General features: G+C 40.0%; 1 protein-coding gene across 5 annotated transcripts in view; it reads left to right on the top strand.

Moving 5' to 3' along the window:
* The window catches only part of CPEB3 (cytoplasmic polyadenylation element binding protein 3), a 176758-nt gene that overhangs the window by 123979 nt on the left and 28268 nt on the right, over positions 1-24511 (top strand). For all 5 annotated transcript variants that reach the window (XM_082673966.1, XM_082673967.1, XM_082673964.1 and 2 more), the window contains exons 7-8: positions 7863-7981; positions 20661-20775. In XM_082673966.1, coding sequence (XP_082530092.1) covers positions 7863-7981; positions 20661-20775 — 234 coding nt within the window. The remainder of the gene's footprint in view (positions 1-7862; positions 7982-20660; positions 20776-24511) is intronic.

Genomic DNA, 24511 nt, shown 5'->3' with positions numbered 1-24511 from the left:
AAACAGAGCAGACTTTAAGCCCAAATGCCCCAGGTCACTGCCCTGGACTGCAGGACTTTACTAAAAACACAGGAAGTAGACTGCCAGTTTTCAACTCTGGGGTGGTTCTACCCATCAGACTTGTTTTCTTGTCCATTCTCACCTTCTCCCACCCCTGCCTGCCAAGCAACAAGCCCACCAAGAAACAGTCACTAGTGTAATAGAAAACATGAAACAGGCTTGAGCCAAAATGTTTGAGCCTCAGCTCTTTGTAGTAAATACAATCAAAGAAATATGTTTGGTTCTGAATCCAAGGGGAATGTTTAGGCATCCATGGACAGTACCTGCTGAGCCATCTCTACATCTTAATTAGGCTAAATTCTTCCCTTGAAATGTCCTTATCCAATTTTTCACCTAAGATCTGGCTCCTGTGCCACCACCAACAGAAAGTCTTCCCTGATTTCTCTATCCATGTCTTCTTCACTGAAAGATCTGTCTTCCTTCTATGAAATCCAACGTTTAAAAATACGCTTAGAAAATACTTCTAAGGGTCCTGAATGCATTGTTCCTAAATTAGAGTTCTCTTTATACTTATTCTTCATGACCTTCATGTACTGGTTTATAAATTTCTTGAGAACAAGGACTTGCTCATGTCAGAATTCCCCTGCATTGCCTAGGGTGCATAGTAAGTGTTCAGTCAGTCTTGGAGATCAGAGGTTCTCATCCAAGAGGAGAATGAATAAGGAATCCAGTTCAGAGACTTACTGTGTTCTCCAGGCAGCAGACGGGGTTGATGAGCTGCTTCATCTCTTCCCACCTGGTACCCCCAATCCTATACTCTTAACTAATGCACACTACTCACTGTTTTCCAAATAAGCCAATCTTTGGCCCTTTGAAGCCTTGGCCTGTGCTGTTTCATGAACTTGGATTGCCCTTGCTTCCTAGAAAAGCAGTTGTCCTCCAGCCCAGATGTGGCCTTTACTGTATGACTTTCCCTGATGTTTGGGCACCTCTGCTCCATTTGTCTCTCACCAGTGTTTTATAGGCTATAATCCCAACTAGCACTTTTCTTGTTGTTTCTCAGTCACTTATTTACAGGCTGAGTTTTTCCAGGGCAGGGTTCTTTCTTGACTTATTCATCTTTGTAGCTTCAGTGCCTAGTGTCCTGCCTTGTACCTCCTAAACATATTTGGTTCTATTGAATTGAATCCAAAGGCAAAGACTCCTGAGGCAAACCAGGTAGGTCCTCTGACCTGAAAGCCAAGGTCAGGGAGAATGTTTGGAACAGACTTCCTGTGCCAAAAATGTCTGAACTCATTCAGCTCTAGCTGGAGAGGTGCCCTTCAGGTCTCTCTAGGAAGGTCACAGGAAATCAGGGAGCCTGGATTCTGTGCAAGGAGCGATCTCTCTCTCTCTGTCCAGACCTTGGATCCTTCCTTCTGGGGCTGACCTCCTGTCATCAGAAACCAGTCCTCCCTTGTCAGTCACCATTTTATGAATGTAGCCATAGCTCAGGGCACAGCTCTACAAGTTGGAATTGTTTTTCCATTGTAGTTGCTACTTAAAACATATAAATCACTAAGAGCATTAGTTGATTTTAAGAACTATTAGGTCTTTCAGAAGACCACACACCTCTTTCAAGAATAAGAGAGTATATTACCCTCTTCTCCAGAGAGACCTGTGGTTTCGATTTTTTTCCACAAATTTTTCTTTTGAAAAATTTCAAGATGTACAGAAAAGTTGTAAGAATAGTACAGTGAATGCCTATACTGCCTTCCTCTAGGTTCACCAGTTGTTAGCATTTTGCCACATTTGCTTTCTGGTTTTTTTTTTGTCAGTATGTGTATATATACATACATATTTTTTGATGAATCGTTTGAGAGTAAATTGTAGACATTAAGACCCCTCACTCCTAAATGATTCACCATATGTCTTCTGAGAACAAGAAGTATCCAGATTATTCTAGTAATGTCCTTTAGAGCTTTTTTTGTTTTTAAATCCAAGATCCAGTCACAGTCTCGCCATACATTTAGTTGTCATGTCTCTTTAGTCTCCTTTACTTTAGATACTTTCCTAGGCTTTTTGTCTTTTGTATCATTTGAAGAGTTCCTGCCGGATGTTTTATAGACTGTCACTTAATTTGGAATGATAGGTTTGTTTCTTCATAATGAGATTCAGGGGAAACACTCTTAGCAGATGACGTGCTGCACCGAGAAGGACATAATACGAGAGGCACATGATGTCAGTTTGCCCTGTTGTTGGTGATGTTCGGAGCGATCATTTGGTTATGGTGCTGTCTGCCAGATTTCTCCACTGTGAAAGTACGTTTTTCTCCCTTTGCAAATACTTATTCATCTTCAAAGTGATACCTTAAGATAGCATGAGTATCTTGTATCCCCTCCCAGATTTACCCAATGGTTTTAGCATCCATTGAAGATACTTGCTTAAGCTGATGATTACTGTGATGGTGATGTTCATTTTATTAAAGTCTAATTTAGTGAGATCTGCTCTTTAACTCCCTCAAGAGCCTTCATTCTAAATATACAAGTTAAAAATACATTGAAAACAATAAGCATCTTTACTAAATATGATAATTCTATTGACCTAAATAAACTAAAACTAAACTTCTGATTATTTTGAAATTCATCATTTCAGCTCTTCTTAATATAGTTGTTTTTTTTTTTTGAGCTGAGATTATTTGGTTTTATAGCTCTTCTTAATATAGTTTTGGTGGGCTTTAGAGCAAATATATCTGCATAGACCTTAAATTGTAGGACTAAAGCACAGGTGACCACTTCATGCCACTAAACCACTGTCAAATGATCACTGTCACAAAAGTGACAATAAATAATAAATAGGCAAGTATTTATTTGCTAGTGATATTGAAAACTTTATCTCATCATTTTTAGGTAAGACAGTATAAGTGGATAAAGAATGAGGGCTCTGGAAGCTGACCTAAATTTCAATCCCAAATTTAATCTCTAGGTTTTAATCTGAGGTATCCCTTAACCTGTCAGAGCTTCAGTTTCCTTATCTGTAAAATGGTAATAATAACAACTGTATTTACCGCATAGAATTACTGTGAGGTAAAGTGTTTATTATTGGCAAAGTGCGTCACACATTGTAAGCACTTAGTAACTGGTGTTTGTGGTGGTGAAGTTGGTGGTGACTGTGTTTTGTACTAGGGATCAAGTATAAAAAAATTATAACATGAAAACTTATGTATTTAAGAGCTCAGGAAGCTTTGTTTTTGAAAGGTAGCCAAGAACATTTTGGAGGTTGTTATACTCAATGTGTTTTGGGTATTAAGAGGAAAAAAATCTTTAATTAAATTTATCCTTCAAAAACTTGGTCAGATAAAATGGAATTATCCCAGTTAAGTCCCCTCTCTCACTCCATACCTCTTCACCCCAGAGAAGTACATTGGTCAGTTCAGGCTTGTCCAAAAATCCCTCACTGTTCTACCCTTCCTTCCCAATCAATTTGGCACCAGTGGGAAAGCAAGCAGCTTCCTGCTCTGCCCATAATCCAGGGTGGTGATGGTGACCATGCCAAGAGTTCCTACTGCTTCCCCAGAGCCCCTGTTTCCACCTACAGACTGGCTCTGAGTTGAGGGCCTCCCATAGCTCACCACACTTCTTAGGTACTTGGGTAAGAAGGTCACCATTTCTGAAACTTGAGTTTTTATAATCCTGTTATCTCTTGGCTGGCTCAGAGGGCAAGGGAAAACAGAGGGAGGTTCTAACTTTTGGGCCAAGTTTTTTTTATACCTTTCAAACTAACAGAAGAACCTGCCATCATAGTGACAGTTTGAGGAGCTTGATTTATAGGTATAATAGGCTTTTATTTAAAGAGTGTATGAAAATCAGCAAATAGTACCACATTGGATGATTCTCTCTCCTAATAGAACTTGCTAATGATATATGAAAGCAAATATTGTCACTTTATTGATTGTTTACAGTAATATTTATTTAGCCTGTCATTCAAAAACTGTTTTCCTTTAGTATCTAGATTACTTCCCTTTATTCACCAAATGCTCGCAAATGCAAAGAAGAAAGTATCTCATTAATCTGAACTCTTAATTTTTATAATGAGACCATATGCAAAATAATTTAATTTTACATTATCACAAAAATAACTGAAAATGCAGTAAAAGAAAAATTGACACTTGCACGATATCCTAGTTTTCAAAGCACTTTACGTATATTATCTCACAGCCTTCATCTCCATAGGATAATCTTCATTTTACAGGTAAAAGAGCCAAGACTCAGAAACTTTTTTTTTTTTAATTTTTATTGGAGTAGAGTTGACTTACAATGTTGTGTTAGTTTCTGCTGTACAGAAAAGTGAATCAGTTATACATATACATATATCCACTCCTTTTTACATTCTTTTCCCATGTAGGCCATTGAGACTCAGAAACTTTAACATTCAAGTCCATGATTCCACCACTTACTGGGTGATAGAACAATCACCATCAAACAAGTCGCTTAATCACTCTTGAAGTTTCTTTAACTGTAAAACAGAATTTAAAATAGTGACTATCTCAGAGTGTGTGTGAAGATGAAACGAGTTAATACACATAAGGCACTTAGAAACAGTGCCTGGTGCATAGTAGATGCTCAATAAATGTTACCTGTTAGCTGTTATTACTACACAGTCAATAAGTGTTAGGACTAGGACCCAAATCCAGGCATTTTGACTCCTAGTCCAGAACTCTTTCTGTAGGACCATGTGGAATTTGCCTTTTAGTAAATCATTGATTTAATGTCCATCTCACATTGACCTTGTTATTCTTTTTTTTTTTTTTTTGCGGTACGCGGGCCTCTTACTGTTGTGGCCTCTCCCATTGCGGAGCACAGGCTCCGGACGCGCAGGCTCAGTGGCCATGGCTCACGGGCCTAGCTGCTCCGCGGCATGTGGGATCTTCCCGGACCGGGGCACGAACCTGCGTCCCCTGCATCAGCAGGCGGACTCTCAACCACTGCGCCACCAGGGAAGCCCAGACCTTGTTATTCTTGAAGGGACCTTTTTCTACTTTGTTTACTTTGACCTCGAATTTCTGAAGATCAAAAGGGAAATGTGTTTGAAGTTTTCTTCCTTCCTGATTTTTTTTTTAATCCTCTGATTTCTGTTGTTATCTGGGTTTGGTTGACCTTGAGATATCAGAAGGTGTTTTAGTAGGTGAATGTATCATGAAGTTGTTTTCATGGGTGTGTTGGGGTCTCTGGTGAATTTTGTTTTGGTTGAAAGGCCTGAGGTAGGAGGCAGGGTTGAAGGAAATGGTTGGACGTGAGTTACACCCCTTATCTGTGGTGCTAAGAGAATGTTGTTGTTACTGAGAGTAGCAGCTTGCTGATCAGGGAGGAGAGATGATTTGTTGTAAAAGAGCCATTCTGAAGAAATTGGCCCATTCCCTGGGAAAGGAAAAGAAGTTGTAGGTATTTTCCTTGGTAATAATATTTGTAGCAGGCTTTTGCTTGTGACTCCCAGTTGTTTTTACTCTGTCTATTGCCAGTGTTGTCATTTATGGCTGTGAGACAGGCTGTGTGATTTTGTGGTAGCTACTCGCTGCTATGGGGAGACACCCTCCCTTTCCTCTGATGCCCAAGTTGAACACAGTGTGGGATTTGGTGTGGAAGATTGTAAGAGGTGGGCAGCAATGTGCAGGAAAGGTGCAGCCAGCTCGGTGGCCTTGCAGAGGCAAGGAGCTAGAGAGAACCCCAGCTCACTGAGCTGCCCCGTCCCCAGGCCTTTTTGATGTGCCTGCGCGTACTGTACACAGACAGGGTCCTCTCCAAGAGCAAGATATTCAGCACGCCTCTGAGGACCTTTGTGGAAGATTTGCACCAAGATTTAACTTGGTGAGGCAGGAGGTTTGAGAGGACATGCTGAGACCTCCTCTTTGTGATCTTTGCATTTTTTAACTCACTGACCTCTAATATTCTCTTTGGCAAGTGTAATTAATGTTCTCACATTAAATGAAAACATTGAACTTTTAATAGATTCGCTGGGGCTTGGTAATCGTTTGATACTATTTCGAAAAGAGAGGGGGTATGAAGAAATGATGTATTATCCTTTCTAGTTTTGCAGTTAAGTTTTATTGTTCTTGCCTGGCCATCTGCTGAATCCTTTGACCCATCTAGCCTGGGAGCAAAGCCCAGAAAACAGCTCTGGGTCCTGCCATGTAGGCAGCCTCCATCTTGTAGCTCCATACCCGTTCCTGTGGGCTCGGTGCTTTCCCCTTCGTATTGGCTTCTGCCTGTTGCATTGGCCACTCCTGGTGTGCTGCATAATGATTGATCTTTTTCCTACTCTGTTTGCTTGGATGCTCTGTATAGTAGATGAGGAGTTGGGGAAAAGGATAAAGAGTACCCATTATTCACTGTCCACTGCCACTGTCATCACGTGCTGCCCAGGACTTCAGAGAGCTTTGCTTCTAGGCCAGTTGATTAGCATCTTTGTTTGATGTGTGAGAAGCTTCTGAACACGGGGGTTCTTACCCTTCTTCACCACTCACATCTTTCTGGCACACAGTGCGCCAGAGGAGAGTCTTATTGGTGATGATTTCCTTTGAGGTCAGTAGCAGGACTGGGAGTGGAGGTGACAGCTGAGAGACTTAGCAAAGCTGAAGGGATTGTAGAGAGGTTGAACAGCTGAATACTCAGGTTTAGACTAGCTCATCATGGGCCTTTGCTCAGCTGCCATTCATGAATGCCAGTGTAGCAGCAAGTGCCACAGTTGGCCCCTTGAACATCTATTGTCCTCTTTGACGTCTTTGCTGATTCCCTCAAGTCAGATTCCTTGCTTGTCTGGGTTCCCATAGTACTTCTTATTTCCGTTTATCTCCCTCAGCTTTGTAGCAAGAAGTTAATTGTCTAAAAGCCTGTTTCTTCTATCATATAAGTCTCTGGACAGCTGGAACCTAGTCTCGTTCATCTCAATTTTCCTCATAATCCATAGATTGTGTCTCGTTTGTAACAGTTGCTCGGTAAATCTTACTGAATTGAACTGAACAAAGCTGGCTGTGTCCATGGACATCCTGCAGCTCGTGTCCACATTCACAGATCATGTATTCAGCCGTGAGACAGGAGAATATCCTTGAAGAAACAGAGCATCACCATCAGATATAACATATAAAGACACATTAGCCTATTGTTGAGCTTTTTTTTTGACAACTTTTGTTGAGATATAATTCACAGTTCACCCATTTAAAATGTACGGTTCAGTGGTTTCCAGTATGTTCACAGTTGTGCAATCACCACCACAATCAATTTTAGAAGATTTTCATCATCCCCAAAAGAAACACTGTACCTATTCCCTCCACTCCCCCAGCCCTAGGCAACCACTAATCTATTTTTTGTCTCTCTAGATTTGCCTATTCTGGACATTCCATAGAATATGCGGTATTTTGTGCCTGGCTCCTTTCAGTTAGCATAATGTTTTCAGGGTACATCCATGTTGCAGCATGTGTCAAGCCTAGAGCTTGGTGGAAGTTGGAGGGCAGGTGATGCTTGTTTCCTGAGCCGCTGTGGCTCAGGCCATTGGTGAGTCTGCCTGCTCTCATTAAAGATGACCAAACCTATTTAATGGAAATTCCATAGATGTGTTCTGAACTTGCCCCCCTGAGTAATTATGGAAATTAATCAAAGTAAAGTCTATGAGTACCTAATACAGTGCCTGTAATACCCAATACAAGGTAAAGTCTATGAGTACCTAACACATGAGGGTCTCAATGACTCTTACTTCCCTGTGTCCCACTTCAAGTTCTTAGATTTTAGTAAGAATTTGCCAAAGTGAAACAATAGGTAAATTTTTAATTGGTACTTTGAGTTTAATTTACTGATTCCTCCCCCCACCCTTTTGTTTTTGTTCTCCCCAAGGCTATGCCTTTCTGCTGTTCCAGGAGGAGAGCTCAGTGCAAGCTTTGATAGATGCCTGCCTAGAAGAAGATGGGAAACTGTACCTGTGCGTGTCAAGCCCCACCATCAAGGATAAACCGGTGAGTAATATGCAGCCAGCTGTTGCTTTTCCAGAGCACGTATGCAATTGGAATAGCTGATCGCCTTTTCCTTGTCATGGGAATGCTGAAACTAGGATCCTCTTACCCGGGGTGACCTTGCTATGCAATAGAGCTGGACTGCTGTTGATGGGAAGCTCATAACAAATTACTCAGTATTTTGCTTTATACCTTTGGGACCACATGTAAACAAATGTGCCCTTGTCTTTCACTTTACGGCTCTTTTATGCTAATTCCTATTCAGAAACTCTGAATTGAAGTAAATAATGCTCTTAGTGGTTTTGGCAGCTGGTTTCTGTCATTATTTCAGATCAAGGGCAGGAGTAATTTATTTATTTTTTTTTAAAAAAGATCATAATCATCAACGTTTATATGCCTTTGAATGCAAGGCATTGTGCTGGGTGGTACCCATAGCTGGCTAAATAGCGCCTTCTGGGCCAGGAGCTTATAATCTAAAATGGGATAGCTTCAAATAGGGCAGCGGAGGGGAAGGACAGAGAACATGGACCCAAAATCATAGATAATGTACACTTCTACAGAATTTGTGGTTAAGTTTGTAGTTTCTGAGCCAAAGAGTATAAGTCACTAGGTAACAGAAGGAAGACCGCTTCCTTTCTCCTGGCAGAGGGGCTATCAGTGGAGAAGGGGCAAGACTGTTTAGAGCAGAAGAAAAAACTTGGTTAACATGGCAGAAGTAAAGATCCTTAGGAGGTTGGGAGGGGGGTGAGTCTGTGTGTCAAGACTTGGTGCTAGGGGTGGGAAATAGAGTAAAAAATAGTGGTGTGGAATAAGGGACCAAGGCAGGTATCTGTCATGGGGCCGAAAGCATCCCCTTACACCAGAGGTGCTGGGCTTGCTTGACAGCCAGGTTTATTCTCAGAAATGTGTATGCGGAAAGAGTCGTGGTCAGATGTAAAGTTCCCAGTTTGAGTCTTGAATCTAGCATTTAAATATCTTCTTGACTCTGAATAAATCACATAATCCTTGCTGCAACTTGGCTTCCTCACCTATAAAATGAGAAGAAAAATGGTTCCTCTCTGGGATGTTGAGAGGCTCAGATAAGAACAAAATGAATGTGAAAGCGTTTGGTGAGGTCGGGTACTTGCACAAGCGGTGCTGTTAGTTCTACATAGTGCTAGAGGATTCAGGAGAGCAGGGTTAGAGCTTATCTACCTAGTAACATATTTTGAAAAGAATGGTGACATCTAGAACAGGGTTTACAATTGGTTGCAAAAAAATGATGCTGGGACTTGGCCACCCATAAGTGGGAGATTACAGTATGTAAAGCAGAAGAGGGAGTTACTAAAGAATGGGGATCCTGAGTTGTGGTACAATAATTGATGCAGAGGAAGAGGCAAGGATTTTAGCAAGTTTGAAAGTATCACTATAATTTTTCAATATCTGGGGCTATTGCCCAATTTTTATAACAACAGTTAACAGCATTGGATAGGGTAGCTATACAGGTAGCTGTATAGGAAAACAGTAGAAAATAGCCGGCTGGGAAAAAGAGTAAGGAGCCTTTGTTAACCTTCGTCTTAATTTAAACAATGTAGAGAGGCTGTGTGTTAAGAGGGAGACATGGGGACTGACTAGAATGGGAGTGTACAGTGTTTCCTCTGAAAAAATAATAAGAAAGCTGCAATAACTTCTAAATCTCTTTGGAGTAATATGAAATTAGACAGACTGAGCCCAGTTTGGCAGGGTCAGATGTCAGAGGAAAATGGTCAACCTCCAGAGAGTCTCTGCCACTGACACATCAGTGGGAGTGGGAGTGAGCTCAGAAGGGTTAAGGGGGGGGTTGGTCATGCACTGCAGGAGAGGATTTGAAATATGTTCGTATCTGTAAAACGACAGAGGGGTAGAGGTACATACTGAGACAGTTACACCCAGAGTAGATTAAGAAGCTGTTGAATTGAGGGGAGGAGTCTGGAGGTGAGCACATGGGGCTTGTGTACCTTGGAAGGGCCATGTCACTGGCTATGTGGGAGGAGGTGGGTCATATGTTCCGTCAGGGCAAGCTCACACCAGGGCTGGACGTCTTGTGAGAGGGGATGAGCAGTGGTGGTTGCAGGCAGAGGTGGTATGGAGGCAACACCATTACTGTTGAGTGTTTTCACTCCAAACATGTGTATTACCCTTGGCTTGAAGGACTTTTGAAATTAATTAGTGTAATTATCTGTTTTGGAAATGTTTATAGGGAAACTAACTTTCATTGTTTGTGTTTCTACAAATTTCTGCCTTATTCCAGTTTCCATTTTCTGAGCTCAAGTGAAGCAGTTTTATTGGAGCTTGGTGAATTCTGAATGGTGGCTGCTGATCACGTATTTCTTTGACCCAGGCATACTCAGAATTTCCAGCATAAACAATTGAAATAAAACTTAGGATGGGAAACATAGAAGTCCCCAAATACCTGTAATTCTAATGAACTGGATCCCATTTTGGGTTCTGGCTCTTTTGGCTCCATTTTTGAAACCTCTTTCTTGGCTTCAGCTCCACATCTTCCACTCCCAGCCTCATTTGGTCACACTTACCTACCAGGTTTCGGTACATTCCACCTCATTTTGGATGCTCCCACAGACAGTGAGAGCTGGGTTGAACATTTGGGAGTAAATGAGGACCTGGGCAATAGGTCAAGGTAAAGTCAGCCTCTAGAGCTCATTCACCAAACCTTCTGAGCTGTGGCTCTTTCTGGCTTTTTCTACTTCTTAGCTTGGCTACCTTTCAGGATCTTAGTGCCCTCGTTCTGTCGTTTAGTTCTCTCCAGTCCTCCCAGAATTCCTCCTTGGAAATATACACCATGTTCTAAAGTGACCTCACAGATTTTCTGTCCTTTGCCCTCTCCCTTTCCCCTAAATCAACCCCCTACTCCCTTTGTGTGGATTAGGTTAATCACATGGGTTTCCTAATACAGCGCCTGTAGAAAGGTTCCCTCTCACTTATCCTTTCTAAGATTATGTTTGTTTTTTAACTCAAATGAATCCATACTTAGTGGATTTCAGGTAGTTATATTTTTGGTCAGTGATTACCTTTCATTAGATGACTCCACTATTCTATATATAGGTCTGATCCTGAAAGATGGCAAAAGAAACTGTATTTATGGCCTGATTAATTGACCCCTGAGTCTTTTTTTTAATTTAATTTTTATTGATGTATAGTTGATTTACAATGTTGTATTGGTTTCAGATGTACAACAAAATGAATCAGTTATACATATACATATATCCACTCATTTTTAGATTCTTTTCCCATATAGGCCATTACAGGGTATTGAGTAGAGGACGCCTCAGTCTTAAAGAATGAAAGACAAATTGGCAAGAGTAGGAGTAATTGCAAAGCCTCTAGATCGGTGATTTTTTTTTCCCCTTCCTCCAGCAAGAGGAGTTCCATAGCTCAGATGTCCCAGCCTTCCCAGAGGATAGCTGTGTTCTTGTCCATGCTTCCAGTAAAGCAGGCAGCCATTGTGACAGTGGTCCCTCTTGTTAAGGGAACTCTACTTTTCGAATGTAGAAATAGGCTGAACCTGAAGGTTCAAGACAGCAGACTGATAGATGAGGAAACCTAAGAGGGTCTAACAGATTGAGGGGCTGAAAAGAGTAACCTTGAAAAGGAGGTGAGGAAGGAGATATTATGGTTCTTAACTTCTAGAACACTTTGGCCAGAGATGTGGGATAGCAAACACCTTGAAAGGAGTATCAGAAAAGTTTCCTAATTCTTCCTCCTTACAATTTATAGCACAATCACAATTTATAAATATTCTAAAACATGACAGATTGACTTTGCTATATATATATTTAAACTGTCTTACCAAACTGAAGTGTCTTATGTAAGGTGAATTCTTTAGGTTATTGCTCAGGTCATCCACTTAAAACTAGAAAGATAAAAATTAAAAAAAAAATGGTGGAAAAAAAAGGAAGCTGGAAATAGAGGCTGGTTTAATTATTTAATTTTTAAATCGGTCTAATCTGTCTGTCATTCCAGTGTCTCCTACCCCCATTTATAAATCAGAGGAATCTCTAGCATTTTTCATCACTTTTTTTAGTTACAAAAATAGGCCGATCGTTTTGCCTAGGATTTAAGCTGTCTCCAGCCCACATACAGCTTTTAAAAATGCTGTGCCTTCCTTTCTTCCTTCAAACCACATTTGAGTGCCTACTATGGGCAAGGCTTTAGTATTGGTTACTATGAATCAGAACTTATTTTGAATCAGACATAAAATCCTGTGTTCAAAAACTTAATAATATAATGAGTAGATAAAACAAGTGTATAAATAGACAAATCTGTAGAGCCTGGTGCATAAGAGGTTCTCAGATATTTGTCAAATTAAGAAAAATAATGAATACAGCGAGGTAAGATGTAGATCAAGCACTTTGGACAGTTTATACATACCAGGAGTGATGAAAGAAAGCTTCTTGGATGAAGTGTCATTTAAACGAGGTCTTGGAGGATGAAGAGAGTTTGGAGATTGGCCAGGAGAAGTATCGAGGTGTGGGGGAATAGACATTTTGGAGAAAGGCAACAGTGTGAACACAGAAATGAGAAATTGTGTGGTATGAATGCAGAACACTTAGGATGGAACACAAATATATGAAAGGGAGTAGAGGGAAATTAAATTGGGAAAAACAGGTAGGGGCTTGTAGGGCAGTCTTGATTGATGGCCTCAGTCCTTGGGTTTGTTTTATATTTACTCAAACTCTTTCATTCCCCACCTACTACCTCCTGAGACAATAACTATAATTTTATCTTGGCTCAGTCAAATCTGGTTTTGTGTCATATCCCACCTTGGAAATCTTTAGCACTTCTAATCTTCTTGATTTATTTATTTGTTCCTTGGTCTAAATTCATGCTTTGGACACCTCCCATCATAAGAATTTCTCCAAAGAAAGAATTCCTCCTTTAAAATGAGAAAAGTACCTCCTATTCATAATAAGTCTTATTTTTTTTTTCTCCATGCATCTCTGATTTTGCAAATGGGTCCAGAGTTTCTTAGTGCTTGAGTCTTTGGAAGCTGTTATTCCTTTCTAGGGAGGTCTAAAAGATGCTGCAGTTTCAGTGTACAAAATGGTAACCAGGGGGCAAAATAGCCAATACCATCCCCTAATGGATCATAGTCCGTGTTTTCCAAAGTGTGTTCTGAAGAATGCTTGTCTCATCAAACACTGGTCTCTTGAGAGGATCATTGACAGAACGTTTGCTCTTAATAATAATAGGTGTCCCTTATTGAGCACTTACTTTGTACATTTTATATCCACTTTCTCCTTTAATTAAAGATTCCATAGCCAAGAACATTTGAGAAACATTGATATATTAAAGTTCTGAGGAGTTTTGCAATAAATAAATGTGTGTAATATTGTTTAATCCAGCATATTATATACCTCTTTGGGGATTATACTTGTGAAGATTCTGGTAGAATTAGTATTTCATGAAGCTCACTCAAAGAATAGGCTTCTTCCCAGGAAAAACTTAGGTAACGTGAACTTTTATGTGTACATTCCTCTCAAGAGTTTGAGTGATCGGCATGCCAGTGACAACATCCTTGCCCTAGCGCCATGGAACTGAAAATACACATTTATGTAGACATTGGACAAAATTGTCTGGCTGCAACGCAAGAGTGCCTGAGGCTATGAACCTAGAAGTTAAAATAGCCAGTTTCATTGCCAAATCATATTTGAGCTTTTCTAACTGCTAGTTTTGTTTAGTAGCTTTGAGAAGAGTCTATGGGTCATTTCTTAATGTGTTGAAAATGGGCCAAATGAGATTGGAAAGAAGAGAGAGGTTAATCATTCACAAATAAAAATGCATTTTGACTTTTCCAGGAGACTCTTGAGAAGCAGAGCTGGTGGCCAGTAGCCTGGAGGACAGGGAGCCTTGCAGGCACACAGCATCATTGCAGTGGAAAGAGTGTCTATAGACTTGGGGTCAGATAAACCTGGGTTTCAGTCCTGAGTTGCTGTCACACTTCTGAGTCTGAGTTTCCTTGTTTTTAAAGTAGAGATAATTTTTACAGCATAACAGTTATGGTGAGTTTAAATGTGACAGTGTATGTAAAATGCCTAGCACAGTGGTGCAGTGTAGGTGCTCAAAACTGCTAGTTTCTTCTTTCTTTCAAAAGGGAATCATCTATCTCGCTTATACTTTCTAAGTGACGCGGGAATATCAGAAGTGATGACGAGCACTAGATGATTCTGATCACCGCGTGCGTCACCTAGTGGCATCAGAAATTTGCACTGATTAGGCCCAAGCCCTGGCGTACCCACTGGTGACCAGACAGTGTATTTCCATGCCTCTAGAAGGTAGCTTTCAGTGGAGTGAGGAGAGTGATTGGGGAGCTATAGAGGGGCAGCTGCTGGACAAGTTCTTACAGCAACACTGTCTGCCCCTCGGGAAAACCTTCGTTAATTCACCAGCATGCTGAGGAGCACAGAGCACTCATTAAGGGTTGAGTGCTGTGCTGGGCAGTTGGGACCCACACAGAGATATGGTCTCAGCCTTAGAGGCCCCCAGAGTCCAATGGAGGGAAATAGCCAAGTGAATAGTAAGTGGAGTAAGGAGTCACAGGTGCTATGATGGAAGCATTATAGACGGTAGTTGATGTGGGGTGGCTCAAAAGCAAAGTGGTCAGGTGTTCCTGAGGGAGTCTGGAAAGCCTTTGGAGGGAAGATGTTTCTTTGAATCTTACGGTTGTAAGTACGGGTATTAATCATAGCATCTAATTGATAATGGCTTTATTATATCAAGCATAGAGCAAGGATGTACATCACCATTTTTGGGGTACAGTTTATGCATGCTCTGTTTTTGTACTGGGTGCCCTTATGAAACAGTATACAGAGTGTTGTTTGAATTGTTCAACAGTAACTGAAGTTCCCAGTGGGGCTGTAAGCCTGTGGTTTCCATACATCAGGCTGTGTAGCCTGGTGCGGATGGCAGCAATTTCCTTTTTGTACCTGCACTGTTTCTTGATGCTGGTGGTGGGTGTGGAGCATCCTGGGAGAGTGTAAGAGAATTTCCCAGGGTTACTTTCGGCTTCCTGTCTAAGAAGAATCCAGGCTATTTTGCTGAGGTTCTTTGGGGCCTGTGATCTACTGGTATCTGAGGAATAGTCTTAGTGTGACAGTGAGAGCTTTTTGCTTTGAGTCCCAGTGGAGCTCTGCCTGGAGGCCCCAGAGCTGCCCAGGGTACAGAAGTCTCATCAAGGCCAGTGCCTCTGAGCAGCTGTTAAGTTTCTTTCTGGCCACTTACCGCAGAAGGTACAGGGAGGGCATCTTCTTATCCTCTCTATTGGGTGGAGGGCAGCATTTGAGAATCACAGGTAGCATCTAAACTCCACAAAGGTGGCTGAGCCGTTTGTTCGGGAGCTATGTGTTGAAAATTAGGTTGACATGAGATACCAAATGTGAATATACTTTGAAGAGTCCAAACCACAGTTATTGCTGTTACGGCTGTTAGTTTTGGTGGTTATAATAATAAAACAACCCCTTACACGTGGAAGAGATAAAGATGCCTCACAAACCACAAACTAGTTTATTTGTGATACTGTGGGGCACTCCAGTCATTCTGTGAGGTCTGTGATTCTTAAAATAGAATTGCTGACAGCTGGGGTGGGTCTGAGTTCATTACCACTGCAGCTGAGCTGTTGCAGCTGTATCAGCGGACCTAGGTTTAGCTGACTCATCCTGGTTGTCAGAAGAGCCGGGATGCTGCTGCTTACTGGGGAGAGCAGTCCTGATGGTTCTGCACTATTGTTTTTCTGATTCATGTACATTGAAAGGATTGTAGGATTAGGGAGAGAAAAATGGAGACTTTTTCCTGAAGAGCTTGAGTAGGAGTTTGAAGAGTGTTGAAAAGAGGAAAAAGGAAATGGGGTGGGGTTGGGACGATGCTGAGCTATGAGCTTTATGGATACTTTGTGGGAAAGAGATCAGATGGCAGGGAAGGGGGATTTGGTCAGGTGATTTCCTGAGCTAGCCACCAGATTGCACTGTTGACTCTGAACAGTTTGGTTGCTTTTTGGAGCTGCTTTGAGCCCAACAAATGAAAAGGAAGGCACTGTGCAGTAGACCCTTCACGTGGTAGATGTTTGTAACCTAAGGAGAGCACCAGACCGCATATAGGGTGAGATGTTTAAAATGAGCTCAAGATAACATTATTTACTGGTAGATAATGTCTAAATTCTAAATAGTGGTCTAAACTGAGAGAATGCTAGAGCTATAGGGAGATTTGGTCATGTTCAGAAACTTGAAGTCCTAAGGCTTGTGTTTAAAACTGTTCTTACTAAAACTGTATGTTTTCTCTTATGCTGTTATTAAAGATACAATAAAAATGCATTTTATATTTAATTTTAACTTAGAGGCTTTTGCAAATTTTCAGTGAAATTGTCTTTTTAGGAAATGATGTTATCTTGTAGCATCCTGTCAAAATAAGTGACCTCTATTGCATTTCTTAAATTTTTTTCCTAGAAATTAGCCTAATCCTATCCCTATCAATGACTTTCAGTTTTAACCAGGATGAAATTTTAGTTAACTCTTTGAGAGCAATAGCAGGAAATAAGTGAGGAAAAGGCCTTGATTGGAGTGAAGTTTCTATGATGTTTTGTTCAATTAGTTCAACCTTATTATTGCCATATTTTGATACATACTAAGAGTAAGATATAATAGGGCAGTATTACCCAAAGTGTGGGTATTAATAGGTGTTACGCAAAAAAATAGGTTCCATGGAAGTAATTTTGGAAATGCTGGCTTAAACAACATTCGAATAGATTCATTTCCTGTAGAACTTCTTAGAGCCTTTAATTAATATACACCAGTGTCTGCTGTGAAGCTCCAAGAAGGAAGTTTATAACTTTTTCCTAAACACTGCTTTTAGGAAACACAACCCTAGGGATCTACACTTCACAGAACACACTTTGGGAAACCTTGAAAAGGAAAATTAGTGCTTTTAGTACTAACTGTTGCTATTACATATTAATGTTATGTTCTTTTAGATTTCTTGACGGCTGTTCTTTTAGATTTCTTGATGGCTGTTGAAGTCACTTTATGGTATAAATTGGTATATTTATACTACCAAGCTTTATGTTTGGTTTTTGCCTTTATCCTTAAAGAGATTTTGCCTTTGGAGATAAGCAGTTGTACAAAGCCAATTATTAATTAAGGAGATAAAAATTTAGAAGACAAATAATTCAGCTAAAAGTAGGTTTATGGTCCTGACCAGAACTTCCACAGGAATACATGCTTAAAAAAGAAACTAAAGAAAAACCATTTTTTAATTTTGTCTCGTAAGTGTTTATGCAATAAAACATTCCATTGTGAGGAGCTGTATGGTAACTAAACCTTTCTAACCAGAAATCACAGACTGGGGCCCACAGGATAGATCTGGCCTGCAGATAGTTTTGTCTAGCGTGTACAAGTGACTTTATACATTTGAATTAGTTCCCAGCATTCAAAAATCTTGAAGTTTCATGTAAAAATCTGAATTTCTAGCTACTTTTGAGAAATGGAAAAGTCTGACAACACATTCACAAATGATAACTTCTAGCTGGAGCTGAGAGGTGTCTGCTTCCTTTAAAAAGAGTGGTTTAACACTGCTGTATTTAAAATAGGTAACCAACAAGAACCTGCTGTATAGCACAGGGAGCTCTGCTCAGTATTCTGTAATAACCTAAATGGGAAAAGAATTTGAAAAAGAATAGATACATGTATACGTGTAACTAAATCACTTTGCTGTACACCTGAAACTAACACAACATTGTTAATCAACTATGCTCCAATAGAAAATAAAAATTTAAAAAAATAAATAAAAGGAGTGGTTTACTCCATTGTGTCACTGCCTGCCTACTAACCAGTTGTCCTGGTAGCTTGACATGTTTATGCTGCCTGTCTGGCCCTACAGACATTTGTTTTTGTGTATCCGGTCATGGCATGGCCAAAGGGCTAGTGGGTGCCCCCTCCCAGATAGCCTCTTCCTAGGGTCACCTTTGTAATCAAATGTGGTCAGGTTTCTTCAGGAGGCAGTGTTGAAACCATGTCAGGCTCATTTAAGGTAATCTTCACCATTCTTCACCTTATCCTTGTCCTTAGGATGTTGTGGCTTTTACTGCCCAGTATAGCCTATTTGACAACATCCTGCAAGAGTTGTTACACACACACACACACACACACACACACACACACACAGAGTAATCCCTATGTATGTAAAAGCTGTTTTGCCAGGGGAAGTTTATGTTGAGTTAGGACAGAGATCTAATTTCATCCTTTCTCAAAAATTATTAAACAAATAAACATAATAAAAAAAACAGTTCTTTTACTTATATTCTACCCCTTCTACAAAATATCTGAGTCAGCTTATAAAGTATGGGATTAAAAGAGTAGAGAAACACGTATATATATTTTTTTCGAAGAGTAAGTCAGAAAGATAGAACATGGATATTAGACCCTGAGAATAAACCTTAGAAGATGGAGAACATGCCTGTATGAGAATGGTCTTATATTTCAGAGAGAAACCAGAGTGTGAATGGAACTTCTCAGTGCAAACAGTACCACAGTATTACTTTTTGCTTAGCTTTTAGAGTGTACTGATGTTGGCCTGTGTTGACATTTCTCTGAATCTGCAGTGGTGTGAGCTCTGAGGAGCTGTTCTGTGGTGGCAGCTGGGAAATGTGGGTTTTGTGAATAGGATTAATCATTACTGTCTCCCTAGTCCTCTTCCTGTATTTTTACCAAGAATAGGGTAAGGGAATGGGTTGTGTGTGATGTAATGAAGGGGGGTGGGGAGGGTGTCAGAGGGAAGAAGAGGCAGCAATGGAGACCCTCAACAGGCAGGTTTGAGATCGTCTGCAGAGTTCTTTTGAGCAGCAGTAACCTCCAGCTATCGTACAAGGCTGCATTTTCTGTACTTTTGATTAAATGAAACCAGAACACTATGGATACTACACAGGAATTGTTTTCATTTGTGAGCCATATGAGCAAACTCAGTTATCATAAAGTTAATGGAATTACCTGGTCCTGAAGCTGCCTTAACTGCTTAATAAAGGATGAGACTAGAAGAAGAGAGGGCTCTGTGTAGAAAAAGATTTGCCCTACTTCTTTTTTTTTTTTTTTTTTTGGTGACGTTAGAATCCTTTTTCTTAGTGTCAGGACATTGTGTTTTTAATTAAAAATTAATAATGGGCCCTCATGAAGGCATTTGAAAGTGGTGTTTTATGGTATTGGTGAATCTGCCTTTGTGGTAAATGTCAAGGGAACAATAATTTAGTCAAACAGACCAAATTTTACAAGGAAAGAACTGGATTTTTTTTTTAAGTGATAAAGGTAGAGCAGATGCCTGAGTGTTAACAGAATTACAAACAGGTCCAAGGTTTTAGGGTCTTGGGAAGAAGTGGAGATTTTATGGCTTCTGGCTAACTGGTGAAGGCAACTGTGTCATAAAAGCCCAAAAAGCTGCGGGGCGGGGGGGTACATTTTGTAACAATCATAAGGAACGTGTAGCCTGCTTCTAACTGAGCGATGCCAGTGTTAGAGATGACCCAAGATGTTTTGAAAGTGTAATTGACAGATCTACTACCTTTCAAATAGGAGTACTCCTGGATATAGCCAGGCCACATAAGAAATTATCGTATGTGTTTCCTTGCATTGTGTTGTTGATTGAGTAATGGGGCAAAAGAAGAATTTTGTTGATACTATGAAAATTCAGCTGTTTTGTTTCCTATCCTAATCAATGAGGGGAAAGGAGAGGGGTGTTCCTTAAAGACCGACACTATTTTCTCTGCTTCTATACCTGGCCTACTTCCCAGCGCGCATGGCCAGCTGAGCAACTGGTTGGTTTTCAGGCAGTGCTGAAACTGGCCTTTCGGTATGAGAGGGTTTTTTGTGCTTTTTTTGTTTTGTTTTGTTTGGTTATGGATTGAAAGGAATATGCTTTAAGGTTACGATTCTGATGGAATACCTTATTTTATATGATAATGGTAAAACAGTGTAAACTATGGGCAGGAAGTCAGAGTCCCAGTGAAGAGACATTACCAGTTAGAAATATGTCATAGAGATTTCTTTTTCTATTCTTTGAAAATTTGCTTCATTTCCTGGGCTTACCTTTATTTAACCAGACTTGTTTAGGAAAATCAGATCAACCAAAAGTCGATAAATCTGTGACCTTCAGGATTTGATATTGCTGGTAATTGTGTGCTAACTTGATAAGTGTTAAACTGTGTTAAATCATATTGCTGAAAGAGAAATGTTTTAATTTTAGGGGGTGATCATTTAAAATCCAGACATATGGATAATTTTTAGAAAATATTCCCAATGTTCCTGTCCCTCTTTAGGTGAGCTCTTAAAAAACTAAGTGCTGTAATGTGACAGGTTATAAACAGTCTAACATGTGTTAAAATTCAAAACCCAGACTCTATCTATAAAAGACTGCCCTTTTTTAAACCACAGGTGGTTTCTGAAGGTTTCATGGTATATGTCTAGAGTGTTGAGTCTAATACCTGTAAGTAGATTCCCCAAGAGTTCTATTGGAAGGCACTTAATGCAGATTACATTAACTAATAACTGGATTTTGTTTGGGTTGTATATGTTGTAAAATGCACAAATCAGTGGGTTTGTCTTTAGTCACCTTATTCTCATTTGGGGTTGATGGAAATGAAGTAAGGACCAAGTAAACGACTTTTTTTCAGGTGCAAATTCGACCATGGAACCTAAGTGACAGTGACTTTGTAATGGATGGTTCTCAGCCTTTGGACCCCAGAAAAACTATCTTTGTTGGGGGAGTTCCACGACCCCTTCGAGCTGGTGAGTGGAAATAGTAACACCACAACAACAAAACCAACAACAGAATCCCCAATGTGTTTAGTCTTCAATATTTTCTAGGTTTCTGGTCAGCTATGCACAATCTCCAAAAAGAAGGCTGTCAGGTCAGTTTCACTGAGCTGACCCTTAAATGTTTTCTCCCAAGACGTTGTATTTTCTTATGGTACAAGAGTGAATTTCATGAAATTGTTATTTCAGAGGGATGAATTCTAATTAGTGCCTCCCTGTTCAACCAATTATTTTTAAAATAATAACAATACATTTGGCAGTGTGCATTCTTATGCCAGTTAGCATTGTTACGTATGACAGAAAAAGAAGTCATCCTATCAGAAATCTGTCCAGTGCAGCTGTGTGCCCACTTAGTCAGTGAGGAACCAAACCACTGCTAGAAATTGTGTCACTGGGAATCAAACTGAACTTTTCCCAAGTGAAACAGGTTCCTATTTTTTCTCATGTACTTTGAAAAGTGAGGTATGTATTTGAGCATCTTTATTTTGACTTCTTGAAAGCTCCCCTGTTTTTTGTTTTTTAAGTACCTTTCCAACGATGAAATAATTGTGCCTGCTGGGTTGGGCAGAATCATTATTGACTGGGGCATTTGAAGTGATGCTGTGCTGATGACTTCAATATTTAAATCCAAAGACAAATCTAATTGGTTGTGGATTAGTGTGATTGCCTGTGGAATATAATAAAATTATTTGTAAGAACAGAGTTTTCAAAATGCTTAAAATAGTTGAGTTTATTTTTTTTTAAATAAGATGAAAAAATAAGGTAGCTGTTGCCGCTGTAGTAGCAAAAAGGACAGTGTTATCTCTACGTTAGTGCAAGCAAGTAGACTTAGTTCTACTTAAAAAGTAAAAGAAGAAGCAGAGGTCATTAAAATCAAGTTGTGAAACAGAATTGTAAAATGTACCTACAGCTCTTTGGCTCTATGACTTTGGGGACTTCTTAATTCTGAATGTTCCTCAACATTTCTAACATATTTATTCAAATCTCAACTCCAGTCTACTCCTGAAAGATAAGTTTTAGGTCTGTATAAAGATGTATTCGTAATTCCATTTTGAAGGACTTTAAAACATATTAATCATGACTGTGGAGTTTGTAATCTTATGGTACTTCAGAAAGTCAAGCATCACTGGGTCTTTTTCTCATTCTCATGGAAAACCTGCCCAGAGAAGGAAAGCAAAACAGCAGAGATGCTTCCCCCTTCATCTGCTGTCAGAAAATAAAGTCTAAGCAGGGCTAACTCGCACGTGAACAGCATTATGAGATGAGGGCCAATGCAGCCCTTTGTTTCTAAACAGCTTGTGCTTTAAAAAAAAAAAAAATGTGGGTGGGGGCACTGTGTAATATTCCTGGCTTTTTCTAACTGGTGGTGTGTTTAGGAGTGGAGAGGGAGAAAAGTCCCCTTTGATAGTGTTTCAGCTGCAAATGGATTCTACAAAAATGGACATTCATTGCTAGTATTCTAGCTGTTCTTTTCTGCAACTAAATACAAGCACAAATTAGTTTTAATATCTCAGCCCCTCTCCTTTTTTCTTATCTGGGAATCTGAAAAAAAAAATTTCTGAAAGAAAAGTTCCCACAGTTGTAAAGATAACAGAACTGGCTTTAACCTCTTATGTCTGTTTTTAAGTCACAGACACAATAGTTTATAAACTAAATTCCCTTTTTTATTAGCCACTCTTCATTCTTTCTGTTTAAATCATTTGAAAGGATAGGTGTGGGCCTCTATATCTTTTTCTCTCTATAAATCTTGTGATGATATGTTTTTCACACTGTTCTTATGATCGCACTGACACTGCAAGACAGGAAACCCAAGATGCTAAATTATATTCTTTCTTTAACATTCTGTGTCTATAAGATGCTGCAAGTTCTACGGTTAAACAAGAATTATGTTTAGTTATCTAGTCAGAAATGGGATTTTGTGTTCCCTGCCTAGATAGTACATAATTTGTAAATTTCAAAGTTCTTTTTTCTCTAACGTAAGCTAAATTTTTTTGTTTTAAAATTTTGTTTTTGCCGTTATTGGCTAGTAATCTACAGTCACTTGGTCTAATGGCAGTGTTCCCCCATGCCAGCACCTCCTATAAGTGTAGCTAGTTTCTAGAAGGCTAAACAATCTACATTAGCATCTTAGAATTTTACTCTATCCATCCAAGACTTCCAGATTGGAGGCCACGTAATCTAGATGAAAAGAGTTAACATCTGCAGCTTTTATCCCTGTGCATAGAATTAGTTTTCTTTGGAACACACTGAGCTTTGTGGATTGGTGTGTGTCTTGGAATAGAAGACTGTTTTTAAAAGAATTCATTTTGACTTTGCTAGACAATCTTAAATTGAATACAGTGCAGTTCACTTGAATAATAAACGTATTGAGCACGCACTGGGTTACTGGCACTGAGAAAGTGCACATCACGCCACACTGAATGGACATCCCACTATCATGTTGAACAAGTCGTCATCTACAGAATCAAAGATTTCAGAACAGAAGAAAATGAGAAATGTATGAATAGAATACTAACTCAGTTAATTGGATGCTAAATTATACTCCTTAACATAATGATTCTCAAATTTTGGTTTTTAAATACTTCAGGGCATTTTTTATTATTTCCAGGGGTGTCGTGGTTATGAATTCTGAAAAGTCTTAAAACTATTTCAGGCACTATATACAAGGTGATCCTAGACTAGATATCAGTGATGAGACTCAACAGGTGACATTTTATGTGTCCAGATTGATTTTCACCTTATCCTGGGCCAAAAATGGTCCTTCAGCACTTTACAGTGACTAAAATGTTATCACTCAAGAATTATTCCTTTGGATCTTGTGAGGCTTTTTATCTTTGACATTTTCCCATTGTAAGACAGGGACCATTATCACTAATAAGTTATTCTAAATATAGTTATCCCACCGAATAGAAGTGCAGAAACACTTCTAAAGAAACAAGGCAACTTGTTTTAAGTGGTATTGTCTTGACTGAGGAGTTTAGGTTGCTCCTTCTGACCTTTTGACAAGCGTGACTTTTAAAACTTCAGGTTGGAAAAAATCAGGGGCCTAGAAAAATTAGCCTGAAAATGGGAAAATATCAGTGGAAAATCTAGATGAGTTTCCCCGAAGTTGGACTGCCTGACTGTTGCCTTCTCTAAGTCAAATAATACACATTTCTACGTCTCTTGTCTCTCCCTTCCATCACTCCTGTCAGTGACAGTGGCAAGCCGAGGATGGTTTGCCTGAAGTCTCCTGGTGTTTCTCCATCTTGCTTTCCTTCCACTCCCCACTTCTCCCCACCCCGACGCTAGGAAAGGCCGTGGGTGGACTCGCCATGCCACCGTGTGGCTAAAGAGTACATATTCTTCGGAGAAGTCAGTACAGGGAAAGGGGTGGTCTGTCTGTCTGGTCTGTCTCTCCTCCCGCTACTACCTGGACGTGCAACAGCATGTTGCCACTCTTCATTCAAGTGTTGTAAGCAGCATGTCTTCCTAAATCTCAGTATGGAGATATCGCTGTTGCGTATCCCTATGACATTGGAACCTCTCCAGACCACATCTCTTTGCTCTGAGAGCAACTAAGTGCCAGCTAAGGGCTTGGGGGTTATGAGGAGACCACCAGGAAAAAGTGGAAAATGAAGGATCTGGTCCCTGTGTTCTTCCCTGGTTTGTAAACGTGAGTGTTCTCTGACTCTAGCTTCTTGGCTTAGACATCTCATTCGGGGGCTGC

The sequence above is a fragment of the Grampus griseus genome (assembly GCF_964374135.1).
Source record: "Grampus griseus genome assembly, chromosome: 16".
In the NCBI taxonomy this organism is placed as follows: Eukaryota; Metazoa; Chordata; class Mammalia; order Artiodactyla; family Delphinidae; genus Grampus; species Grampus griseus.
This window is presented reverse-complemented; position numbering and strand designations above follow the sequence as displayed.